The sequence below is a fragment of the Micropterus salmoides genome, unplaced genomic scaffold (genome assembly GCF_014851395.1).
Source record: "Micropterus salmoides isolate LMB-PRFRI ecotype aquatic unplaced genomic scaffold, ASM1485139v1 Ms_hic_scaffold_19, whole genome shotgun sequence".
In the NCBI taxonomy this organism is placed as follows: Eukaryota; Metazoa; Chordata; class Actinopteri; order Centrarchiformes; family Centrarchidae; genus Micropterus; species Micropterus salmoides.
Window position 1 is genome coordinate 5,315,187 of NW_024041039.1, and position 11,657 is coordinate 5,326,843.

Sequence of the window (11,657 nt, forward strand, 5' to 3'; positions counted from 1 at the left end):
CATACTAACACGCTAAACAGAGATGGTAAACATGATTAACATTATACCTGCTAATCATGTGAGCATGTTAGCATGCTGACGTTAACATTTAGCTTACATTACAGCCTCACAGAGTTAGCATAACTCTAAACTTGTTCCATCAGAATATTTGGAAAGACACTTTAATCACCTGAAACATCTACATATGTGGAACTTTAAATACCTGAAAGGTTCTTCATCACATTAAAGAAAATATCCTGAACATTTAATACTGCCACCAAGCAGTCCTGCTTAACCAAATATGCCAAACCAAAGATATTAAAGCAGTAACCTTCTCAGTAGGAATATACAACCAACAATTCTGGTTGACAGGTTTCTAGGTTGTCCATCCCTAAATTCAATCTAAGACTTCACTCTTCTCTCACTGTTAGTGGGTCTTTTAGCTAAACTAAACACTAAAATCATAGCGTTTAAAAGAGTATAATAATATAACAGTATCACATGTATACTTGTATCACATGATTTATTAGACATTGTCTTTCGTTTTTTTTCTTCGTCATGTCTTTTTCTTCTGTTGTACTGTCCTCGGCACATCCCCTTTAACAGTTGGCAACCAGTCGTGAAACATTACTCTGTCCTCTGCTGTGTGTCTTTACCTGAGGACAGCAGGTCATTTAGTGCAGCTTTATTTTACCAGCTTTACCACCAAAACACGACCCTCCGTCCATCTGTGTCTGGCAGCAGGTTAAATCAAGTGTACCTAATGTGACAGATTCTTTGTTCTTGGACAGCAGCGATGATGATGACAACAAGGAGGATGATGGAGTGTTTCAGGGTGAAACTGGAACCAATATGCAGTACTTTATAATCATCACAGGGAGGTGTTGGCTTGTTTTCTTCCTACAGAAGCTGAACTGACAGCGGCTGAAGTCGGACTATGATGCTGTGCAGAGCTGCCAGAACATTACAAACACTCAGAGTTGCTGCTGACGTTCTGTCAGGAGAGTTACAGACTTCTTCCACATTCACCTCTCCAATTTTGAAAATCCAACAGTTGAACAGAATCCAAACAAAACAAATAATCCTGAAGATTAAAACAGTGTGATTCTGCTCGGTGAAAACCTAAACTGAAGTTTGTCTAAAACTTTTAAACTAACCTGAGAAGCAAAGACAAGATGACTCGAGGTTTTTACTGGTAACACTTGGAGAGCGACGAGTGGAAATAAATAAATACAACTTTTCCAGACCTGATATGAAAATATTCCATAAAGCTCAGTTTAAACAAATGAAATTTAATTACATTTAAATTACATTTATTCATTTAGCTGATGCTTTTTACCCAAAGCGACTTACAATTGCTTAGTATGTCAGAGGTCTCACGCCTCTGGAGCAACTAGGGATCAAGTGTCATGCTCAGGGACACATTGGTGGACGTGTCACAGTGAGGAATTGAACCTGGGTCTCTCAGAATCAGAAGGAGCTTTATTGCCAGGTAGCATTTTACACATAGGAGGAATTTCCTTTGGTGATAGGTGCTACACGTAGACAAATATACAGTTGACATAAATAAATGTATAAATATGTAATAAACAAATGAAAGTATATATATATATATGAATATGAATATTAAAAGAATAGTAAAAGAATACACCAAAAGCATGTGTCTTATCCACTGCACCAATGAAATAAAAGAAGGTTTGAAGGTAATAAAATACAATTAAATAAATCATATGCCACAAGACATAATAGATGAGATCTAAACGGACACTAGTTATGTTTTTAGTCACTTAATAAATCACTTCAAGACTTGTTGGCAGCTATATTTGAACTGGGGAAATTAATTCAGTCTTTAAGTAAAAAGAAAACAGTCTGATTAACAATTGGCACATCTACCGAGATGTTTGAAAACTGGTTGTCAAAACTGATGAAGGATTTTCCACTGTTGATTGATGCTGCATTCATGTAAAGTGTAATTTAAATGAAATAATTCATCCATTTATGCCTGAATTCTGTCCAACAGTAAATTATCATTTTCAGTGATTAATGATGGCTTGAAAGAGTTTGTTTAAATGTGTGCACAGATTAAATTTTACACCAGGAACAATGATCCGAATGAAATAAAAAGTTGTTTGTTGGATTTGTGTGTGCGTGTGTGTGTCAGAGCAGCTGGTGTTTTAAAGTTAGTTCTTGTCTTTCAGAACCTTCCAGTCACTCGGATCCTGGACAACCTGATGGAGATGAAGTCGCATCCTGTGAGTTTGTTTCTTGTCTATTTGTTTGTTTGTTTGTTTTTTTAGTCATAGTATATCTCAAAAGCATGTTAACCGATTTCAGTGAGCATTGTCAGAAAGTTTGGCTGTGGACCAAAGAACATGGAAATGTGAGGTTATTTTTTAATTTGTTTTTACTTACTTTACTACTACAGTTTATTTTCTTGAACTACTGCAGTTACTGTAATGAAAAGTCACTGTGTGTGTATTGTGATGCAGCTGAAAGATTTGTAAACATTTTCTATTATTTCAGAAATATTAGAAAACGTTTCAAGAAAAGTTTACAGTATAGTATAAAGACTGTTGTTATTCTAGAGTAGATTCAAGCTGTTATCTTGCCAAGAAATTGTGCAGAACCAAACCAACATGTCAGTCTGTCTCTCAACACTGTCTGTGGCTCTCAACTTCAAGCCCATTGGTTCATATTTGTGCGGTGTTTTTAAAGATTTATGATCTTTAAAAACACCGCACAAATATGTAAATATGTTTGAAATGTTTAAAAAGGCTCAGTAACAAACAGGAGGAAATAGTGCAATTGTTGGGGACTATTTTCAGCGGCGGATGAATCCACAAGTGGAGCTCCAGTGAGTATTTGGGGCAGCAGGACGGTGAACAGAATAAACTGTGTGTGCTCGTGGTGATGAACAAACATGTCACCCAGTGCAACAGTAATGCTTATTGATGCTTTTTAATAGTTATTAGGCAACCATGGAGCTCTACGGCTCAGAGGAAGAGGAGACACAGAACTTGTTAGTTGATACATTCACTGCTGGTTTGAGTCTGAACATGTTGACAAGAAGAAACAGAAAATATCAAGAGACATAAGCTTAAAAAATTCGGTTTCAGTTCTTCAACAGACAGGTGAGAAAGTGTGAGAGGGTTTTTCAGTGTGACTTTTTTATAACTGTCTGTGATTGACAGCTCAGACACACAAACCTCTGCACTTTAGGAAATCACATTAACTTCATATTAACTCCTGTGGACTCTGGTGGATGTGTGTGTGTGAGGAAGGTGAAGTAGATATTATATTACCCCAACACAGACCACACGTGAACCCGTCGACACACAGTTTAACATGTACATAGATCACTGATGATGAATCAGTGAATTTTTTTATTTGGCTCCTTATATCATGTAGCCATTTTCACAAACACACACACACTGTAGGTTTCTCAGCGTCTGGGGTTACAAATGACCAACAAAGATCCTGTTGTGAATCTGACGGGAGGAGGGAGGAGGGGAAGGACAGGACTGGGATGAAGATGAAAGAAATAGAGGAGCACATTCTCCCTCTATCAGATTATTCTTTGTGCGTGCGTGCATTGTTCCTGTTGCAGTGTTGCGTTTGCATGTGCCTTTCTTGGTTGGACATGTGTGCTTCAGTTAGAGTTGAGGGAAATATTGAAAATCAAAGGAATGGTTTCAATCAGAGAGTCAGATGTTAAGGGGGATATTAAATCTCATGTCTGTGCGAAACCGATCTCGTGGTTAGCCTAGCTTAGCATAAAGGCTTGCAACATTGTAGTCCTTTGGTTCCAAGTTTAAGCCTTAATTCTGGATAAAAACTTTCCAGTGAATGAAATATCACTGCTCGTTAAGCACCAGCCAATCACATCAATGGCTCTGCCCTGTTTGTCTTGAATGAAAAAGACAAAATAAAATAGAAACTGAGTTTGGAAAGTAAAACTGCTGGAAATAAATGACAAGACGAAAGATGATAATTTTCCATAATATTTAGCTGAGTTTTAAATATTTATTGGATTGTTTCAACTCATTATATCGTATTTTCTCTAATTCATCTGATTAGTTCTTAATTTCTTCGGGTCTCCACACTCCTCATCCTAATGTCAACTGAACTAAATTAAAAATCCCTGCAGATAAGAGATTTATCTTTCAGTAAAAACAGTTTGCAGATGGGAGTCAAACACTCTGATCTGTAAACATTAATGAGGTGGGACAGAGCAGCTGCTGATTATAACTCTGCATAAGGTTTTAACAGGTAATAATTCAAAAGGTCTTTTGTTAACATCTGTTCAGAATCAGTTGATATTATAATAAACTGTACATGTGATTTAATAACTCAAAGAAGATATTAAATTAAGATGTTTAATTTAAACGTTTGTCAGAAGCAGCCACTTAAGCCCCTTTTACACACTTAAGTAAGATGATCCATGTGGAAGTGGCCGACTGATGAATCAGCTGTTTGCTCGTCTGACTGATGTTTTTCACTCTGATCTTCCAGGAAACAGACGATTATCGATACTTCGACCCAAAGATGCTGCGAGGCAGCGAGAGGTACTACTCTAATCTGTTTCTATCACTAGGGATGCACCGAAAAGGAAAATTCTTGGCTGAAGCCGAAACTGAATATAGTGAAAAACTTTCCTGAATACTGAACACCAAACAAGTTGTTTCACATTTTTTTCCCATTTGCTTTGCCTATATTTTAAATAGTCAAAATGTTCTTTTTACTCAGTGTTTCCCACAGGGGTGGAGAGACTATGGTGGGGGGGTCCGAGGCCTGAGAGGGTCCAGTAAAGTAAATTATATGTGTCCATTTACTTTTAATGGACACATGTAATATTTTTTATACTTTCTGTGAATATAATCCAATTAATCTTATTTCCATCCTGTATAAACACCGTATTTTAAAAAATGGACGTTGTCACATGTGTTTCCTCCTCACGCTAAATCCATCCAGTCCGACCCAGTTTGATAAATAATGTTGTATGTGGTTCTCGTACGGCGTAACATGAAGACTTCACAGCCTCTCTTCAGGTAGGACTCTCATACTGTCAGACTTTGTAAAGAGACCTAACCTGCCTGTCAGCTCGCTCTGGTCCGTTTCAGTTACCATAAAGGCTTAAATACGTGTGCACTCCAAATTTAAGTGCGGCTAGCTTAATCGCCTTCTCACAAACGAGTGACAGAAACACTCAAAGCGCGTCAGACCATTGTCTTTTTGAGTAGTCAGCCACAGTTGGAGTGGAATTCAGCAGAACAGCGTCTGCAAACGGCGATATTTTAATCTTTCTCTGTCACTTTAAAATCCTTCCACACTGCCGTAATGTCAACATAATTGTTCAGTAAAATGTCTTCAGTCTTTTGACTTATTAGACCAAACACTGAAAGTGCTTTTTTAATTTAGGTTGCCGAACATTCGGTGCATCCCTACTAATCACTTGTGCTCAGTTCATGTACCTGAAGTGTTCAGGCTGTAAGACATTGACTGTTGTTGACTGGTAGAAAGCTTGGGAATGTCATCTTCATCTTCCCTTCTCTTCTTCGTCTTCAGCTCCATTCCCAGGAACAAGAACCCGTTTCAGGAGGTGAGTTTCTGTTTCTGGACTGAAGTTTGATGAATGAGATTCAGTTGAGTTATTTCCAGAACAAACAGAGTTTGAACTGGAAATGATGGTGCAAATCAGAAATCCTCCGAAACTGCTGCAACTCGACTCAGAAAATCTGTGGCTTCATGAACAAGCTTAGAAAACAGACTCAAAATACAAGTTCAGTTTTCATTTTTATCTTCTGCTAAAACAGTCTAACAGACTGTTGTTGGCATTAAGAATCTTGTCATAATAAATCAATCAATAGATATAATAATGATGTAAACCTCACCTTTGCTTGACCAGGTGTAAAACTGATGAATGACAACTTGTCATTGGATTATTGATTAAACAGGATTTCATATCACTCAGATCCAACGGTGTCCAAGGGCCACCTTATACACTGAAATAACGTGGGATATATCTTTAAGTATAAAGTTCTGCATCCATCGAGTGTAATAAATTAGAGGGAAAACAACAAGTTTAGTTCTTCATTTAGGCCAAAAGGCTCCACTGCGTTCAGATAATATCAGCTGTGCTAACGTAGCTGTTGGTTTCTAGTTGAAGCTGCTCTGTGGAGTTATGTTCACACTCAGCGTTTCTCACCAGAACTCATTCTGTGTTTCTTTGAGCTGTAACAGACTAATTGGTGTATTTTCCTCGTCATTCTCAAATGAAAAGTTGTGGGTCTTTGTATTTGAAACCTGTAAGGTTTGCATTCGGGTTTACTAGCTTGCAGTCTTCTTCATCTCTGTCTTTGTTTGCCTGTTCATGTCTTTGTTGGCACATTACTTGCACCTGCACACCTGTTAGGCTTCTTGAGAACAAAAACTCCACAGGGAACCTTTAAAATACCTTGAGTGGCAACTTCACAATAAAAGCCATTATCAGTTCTCTTTTTTTAGATTGATCAAGTCACTGATGTCGTGTTGCATCGGTTTGTTTCAGGCCATTGTGTTCGTGGTGGGAGGAGGAAACTACATCGAGTACCAGAACCTGGTTGACTATGCAAAGGTACTGTAATACTATAAGTTCTACTTTCACTACTACTGCAAGATACTATCAATGACTGTTCTATTTGGAAGACAATTTATGGGATTTTTTTCCACATAAATGTTATTTGAAAGTGTGTAGAAGTGCAATGAAAAGTTGTTACCATATATTCCTCCTTCAGCCAAAAAACAGTTCACTGCCTCTGCAGCAGGAAACACAATGATCAGACTTTCTGTGTGCTTTCAGTCCAAACAGGGGAGGAAGGTCGTTTACGGCTGCAGTGAACTCTTCAACGCTGCTCAGTTTATGAAGCAGGTGAGACAAAACACCCTTTCGTACAGCCGTGAAAGCAGAATAAATCTAAAACATACATTAAAAAGGAACATGCATTTTAGCTTTCTTTGTTATATCTGTAAAGTAACAACAATGACCTGCTGTCCTCCACAGCTCTCCCAACTCGGCCAAAAGTGATGTGGACACCAACAAGATGTGAACCCTCTCTCTCTCTCTCTCGGGGTCGTAGTGGATCTCTTTATTCCAGTTTTATATTAATTAAGCTCTGTTCTGTAAATGGACTAAACATTCTCTGTCTTCACCGTCATTTCTGTCTCTTCCACCCAGCACTAATAAAGCTTAACGGTCTCAACTCACAGCGGCCCAGCTCTTTATTTTGTACATGCAGAGAGCTTTCTGATGAAGCACTGGTTCTCTGATTAACATGCAGATGATTCCTGCACCGGTTAAACGCCAAATAACCGATTGTGATCCACACTGACTGCAGTAAATATTAAACCTAACACTTGCTGAGGTCAGGTAGGTGCATATTTATTACTCATGAAACATTTTCAGCTCAGTTCAGGCTCAGTATCAGCTAGTGTTTAGATGCAACCAGAAGATAAAATACAAAAATCTGTTGTTTTTTTTAACCTGAGGATGAGATGATGACATCATTAGTGACCAACATAATTTCACCTAATGCAGCAAGCTAATCTCACACGTGATAATGTAAAGTTATCATTAAGTTGGACTGTTCTTAAAAAGTTTTTCACTTCTCCCCAGTAGGTATGACCACCTACTGGTCATAATGTAGGTCTCCCCTTTGCCGCCAAAAGAGCCCTGACCTGTCGAGGTATGGACTCCACTGTGTATGCTCTGTGTGTTCTATAACCAGCATCAACTTTTCAGCAGTTTGACCTACAGTAGCTCGTCTGTTGGATCGGACTCGCCAGCCTTTGCTCCCACTTGCATCAGTGAGTCTTTGCCGTCCACTGCTTTTCCTTCGTTGAACCACTTTTGATAGGTAGTGAGCACTGCAGACCGGTTTGGAGAAGCTCTGTGCCAGTTGTCTATCCATCACAATTTGGCCCATGTCAATGTCACATCTACAATGAAGACACATGTTCACCTGCTACTTAATATATCCCACCCACTGACAGGGGAAGTGAAATACACTGATTAACTCATTGTCATGACACCAGTCAGTGGTCATAAAATTATGGTTGATCCGTGTATTTACCTAGCAGGGTTTGAATGCTACACTTTCTTGGGATTTGGTTTCACTTATATTTTTTTTTACACAGCAATGAGAAGGAGTTAAAAAGAGTGCTAAAGCTAATCCTGTTTGCTTTTTATAATATTCTGTGACTGAGTCTATGACAGACAAATCAGCATGCTTATTTAGGCCCCCACCTCTCATGGGGCTGTGTGGATGCTTGTGTGGTATTTAGATGTTTTTAGTGTTACACCTCAGAAGAGATAAAATAAAGTTTATATTCATCCACATCCACTCTGCAGCAGCTTAATCTGCCTCATTTAACTCTGTTTTTCTCCCACAGACTGGAACATTTCTCAACTCAAGAGGAGGAGCAGGACCACTGTGGTATCACACGCACACACACACACACACATCTATCACTTTAAAGGCAGCCTGGCACAGTGTGGTACAGCTCTGCTGCTGCCATGTTCCTCCAACACCACAGCACCAAAAACAAAGAGATCAGTCTGAGGATTATGTCACCATGGCATTTTAATCTGTGTGTATGAGTGTGAGTGTGTGGTAACTGAAGGAATTTAGGGGTACTCTGACACAGGTTTCCCCAGCTCATTTTAGGGTCACTTTGCTGAGCTAAAGTAAGCCAAAGGTGGCAGCCAGTGACTCTCCAAAACAGACTCCGTCTCTCCTCTCTGTCTGCCTAGTCTGACGCTGCTGGCTTGAGAATGCTGAACTCTGGTCCTTCTCTCAGGCAACCCATGGCCGAGATTAGCTTCATTTTGTTTCATTACAAACAGATTGAGAAAGTGTTAAATATGACTTGACACAGTGGTTAACGTAGGTGAGCAGAGAGTCTTGTTTTGAAACAATATCAAGTAGAGTCATGTATAGAGAGGTGAACAGTAACCTTACTGGTACAATTAGTGAATCTCTGTAGGTGTAGGAAGGATAAATATCCAACGACAGGAAGCATCCTTCAGATTTGGTTTGATAAATGGGCTGACTGATAGACAGTAACATCCAGAGGCCATCATGCTGCTCTAATAGTTGAAAGTACGTTAATGTTATTTTATACATACTTAACATTTTAAATGTTTGAAGGAATGAGTCCCTTAAGGACAGGAAATATTAATTTCAGAGAACTAAAATAAAAAAAAATAGAGAACACCGATGAGTAATTCAAGTAAATGATGCACCAGAAGTTTCCTGGACACCTAAAGAGACTCTGACTCCTGACCAACACAAAACTAAAAACAGGAACATCTTGAACAATAGTCTGCTGTTGTTGCATTTTTCCAAAAGACAAAAAAAGAACTGTTATTTATAAGCCGCTGAAAATTATTTTTAAATACTTAAGAGTTTGAAATCTGCTCAATGGTTGGAAACAGAGTTCAACTCAGTGTGAAACGCCATGTGCCTCTGTTTCTATTATTTCTACTCCAGAGACCACACACACACACACACACACACCGAGAGAGTTAATCCCAGCTCAGTGTCGGGGATGTCGACTCTGTTATGTTGACTTTATGACCCGGGAGCCGAAATAATGAGGAAAAACAGGAGGGAGAAAAAGAAGAAGGTGAAAGTTAAAAAGAGTAATAAGAGAAGAGGTAGGAAAAGGAGTTTTACAAGGAGGTGATGAAGAGGAGGAATTTTAAAAAGGAGAGAAGACTGTATGGAGGGAAATAATGTAGACAACATTCAGCAAAAGGGTGAAGAGATGAAGAGAAAAATGATTAATGGAGGATAACAAAGGTTGATGAAATAGAGAGGAGGACATTAAAAAGGAGAAAAATATTAGGAAGATGAACAATAATAAGGAAAAGGAGGAGCAGGAGGAGAGTGGAGATTAGGAATGAGCAATTTGGGTAAGAATGAAAATGAGGAAGAGCAGGGTGTCAAGAAGTTATTAGTACTAGCAGTACTAAGAGTAAAGGAGGTGGAGAAATAAGAGAAGAAGAACAGGGAGAAGAGGGCCTAAAGGGAGAGTAAGAGTTTTATGAGGAGGAGTAGAAGGAGGTGATCTAGAGGAGGAGGTTCTAAAGAAACATGGATAGGAAAAGAGGAAAGGAATAACGGATGAATGTGAGAGATGAAGATAACATTAAAAAGGAGAAGGGCAAGGATGAGGAGAGGAAAAGTAAAAGAGGGAGGAATAGAAGGAGGTGAGAGATGGGAACAAAAATGAGGAAGAGGAAATAGAGAGGAGAGTAAGAAAGATAAGAGAAGGGGGAGGGGAGAAAATGTTGAGAAAAAAGAAATGAGAGAAGGAGAAATCTGTAGGAGATGAAAATAAGGACGGAGGTCAAAGTAGATGAAAATGGGAAAGGAAGAGGAGGTGAGAAAGGACGTCTGACCAAAAGCTGCCAACACTTTGATTATATTTCCTTGAAATTTACTGAATATTCGTGAACCCTTTACATCGTAGCAGACACATTATAATCGATTCATTTATCCATTAATTCATCCTTAAAAGTCACACCTGTAAACCTTTTAGATTTTGAGGACTTTTTGTCCCCAAATCCTCTTAATTCATGCAGAAAACACATTAAAAACCCTTAAATATGTTTGTTAAATCAATTATACATTAATTTAACCTATTAAAAATCAATGGTATTTGATCCACTCTCTAATCATAACTAAGAATGTTTTTCTTCCCAAACACTTAGATTATTTTCATTTTATTGTTATATTAATCGTAATTCAGAGATCACACTCTGAGCTTTTAAAACCTTTGTTTCCTCTGAAAATTTCTGTGACAACTGAAGTGAGACGAGAGCTCATGCAGTTTAACTTCACTGCCCTGAGACAGTAAAAGAAAGACTCCTCATGAAGAGTGGAGGTTCAGGATGGAGAATTTCCTCCTGCTGAGTTCCTAGAATGAGGCCACATTGGACAGTGTATTGTTTCCAGCCTGTCCTCACTAGAAAAAAACAAACAACAACTCTATATGTTATATATATAGAATAGAAAAATAAATGCAACTGTTATGTAAAAGCTGTATGATAAAAGTGAAACTTAAGAAGAGATTAAAAAGAGGCCACGGAGGAAGTTCCACAGCTGAGGGGCTCGAACAGCAAAGGCCCGATCACCTTTAGTGACAAGATGAGACTTTTGAACCAGGCCCTGCCGGACGATCAGACATCGGTCCGGCTCGTAGGGAGTTAACAAATCACAAATATAGGCAGGAGACTAAAATCAGTTCTAAAACTCACAGGTATAAAGTGAATACTTCCTAAAGCTAACCAAACTCTGACCTTTCACAACTTTAACCCATAGACTGTATACTTGAAGTGGACGCAGCCATCGTGACGTCACTCGTTGGTTTGTAGTTTGCCGTTTTGAAGCCTCGAGATTGGCCGATAGGGCGCCGCGATGTTGATTTTTTGCAACCAGCGGCCCCGGACATGACCATATTTGGACGAGACGGTGGAGCTAACGGCTCCGTGTGGAGCTAGGTAGCTAGCTTGCTTAGCTTTACTTAAGTAAAAAATCAGGTTTCCCATTATTTCGAATGGAACCGAACTTCTTTTTGCAAACAGAAGAGTCGCTCCTGCTGGCCGTTGGATAGAATGCAGGTTAAAGGGACTTCCG

The 11,657-nt window shown here is 38.9% G+C and overlaps 1 protein-coding gene across 1 annotated transcript in view; it reads left to right on the plus strand.

Moving 5' to 3' along the window:
* Positions 1-7,221, plus strand: part of scfd1 (sec1 family domain containing 1) — a 40,197-nt gene extending 32,976 nt beyond the window's left edge. The window contains exons 20-25 of the mRNA XM_038729257.1: positions 2,178-2,231; positions 4,492-4,544; positions 5,545-5,578; positions 6,527-6,592; positions 6,818-6,886; positions 7,019-7,221. Coding sequence (XP_038585185.1) covers positions 2,178-2,231; positions 4,492-4,544; positions 5,545-5,578; positions 6,527-6,592; positions 6,818-6,886; positions 7,019-7,042 — 300 coding nt within the window. The 3' untranslated portion in view covers positions 7,043-7,221. The remainder of the gene's footprint in view (positions 1-2,177; positions 2,232-4,491; positions 4,545-5,544; positions 5,579-6,526; positions 6,593-6,817; positions 6,887-7,018) is intronic.
* The last annotated feature ends 4,436 nt before the right edge of the window (positions 7,222-11,657 follow it).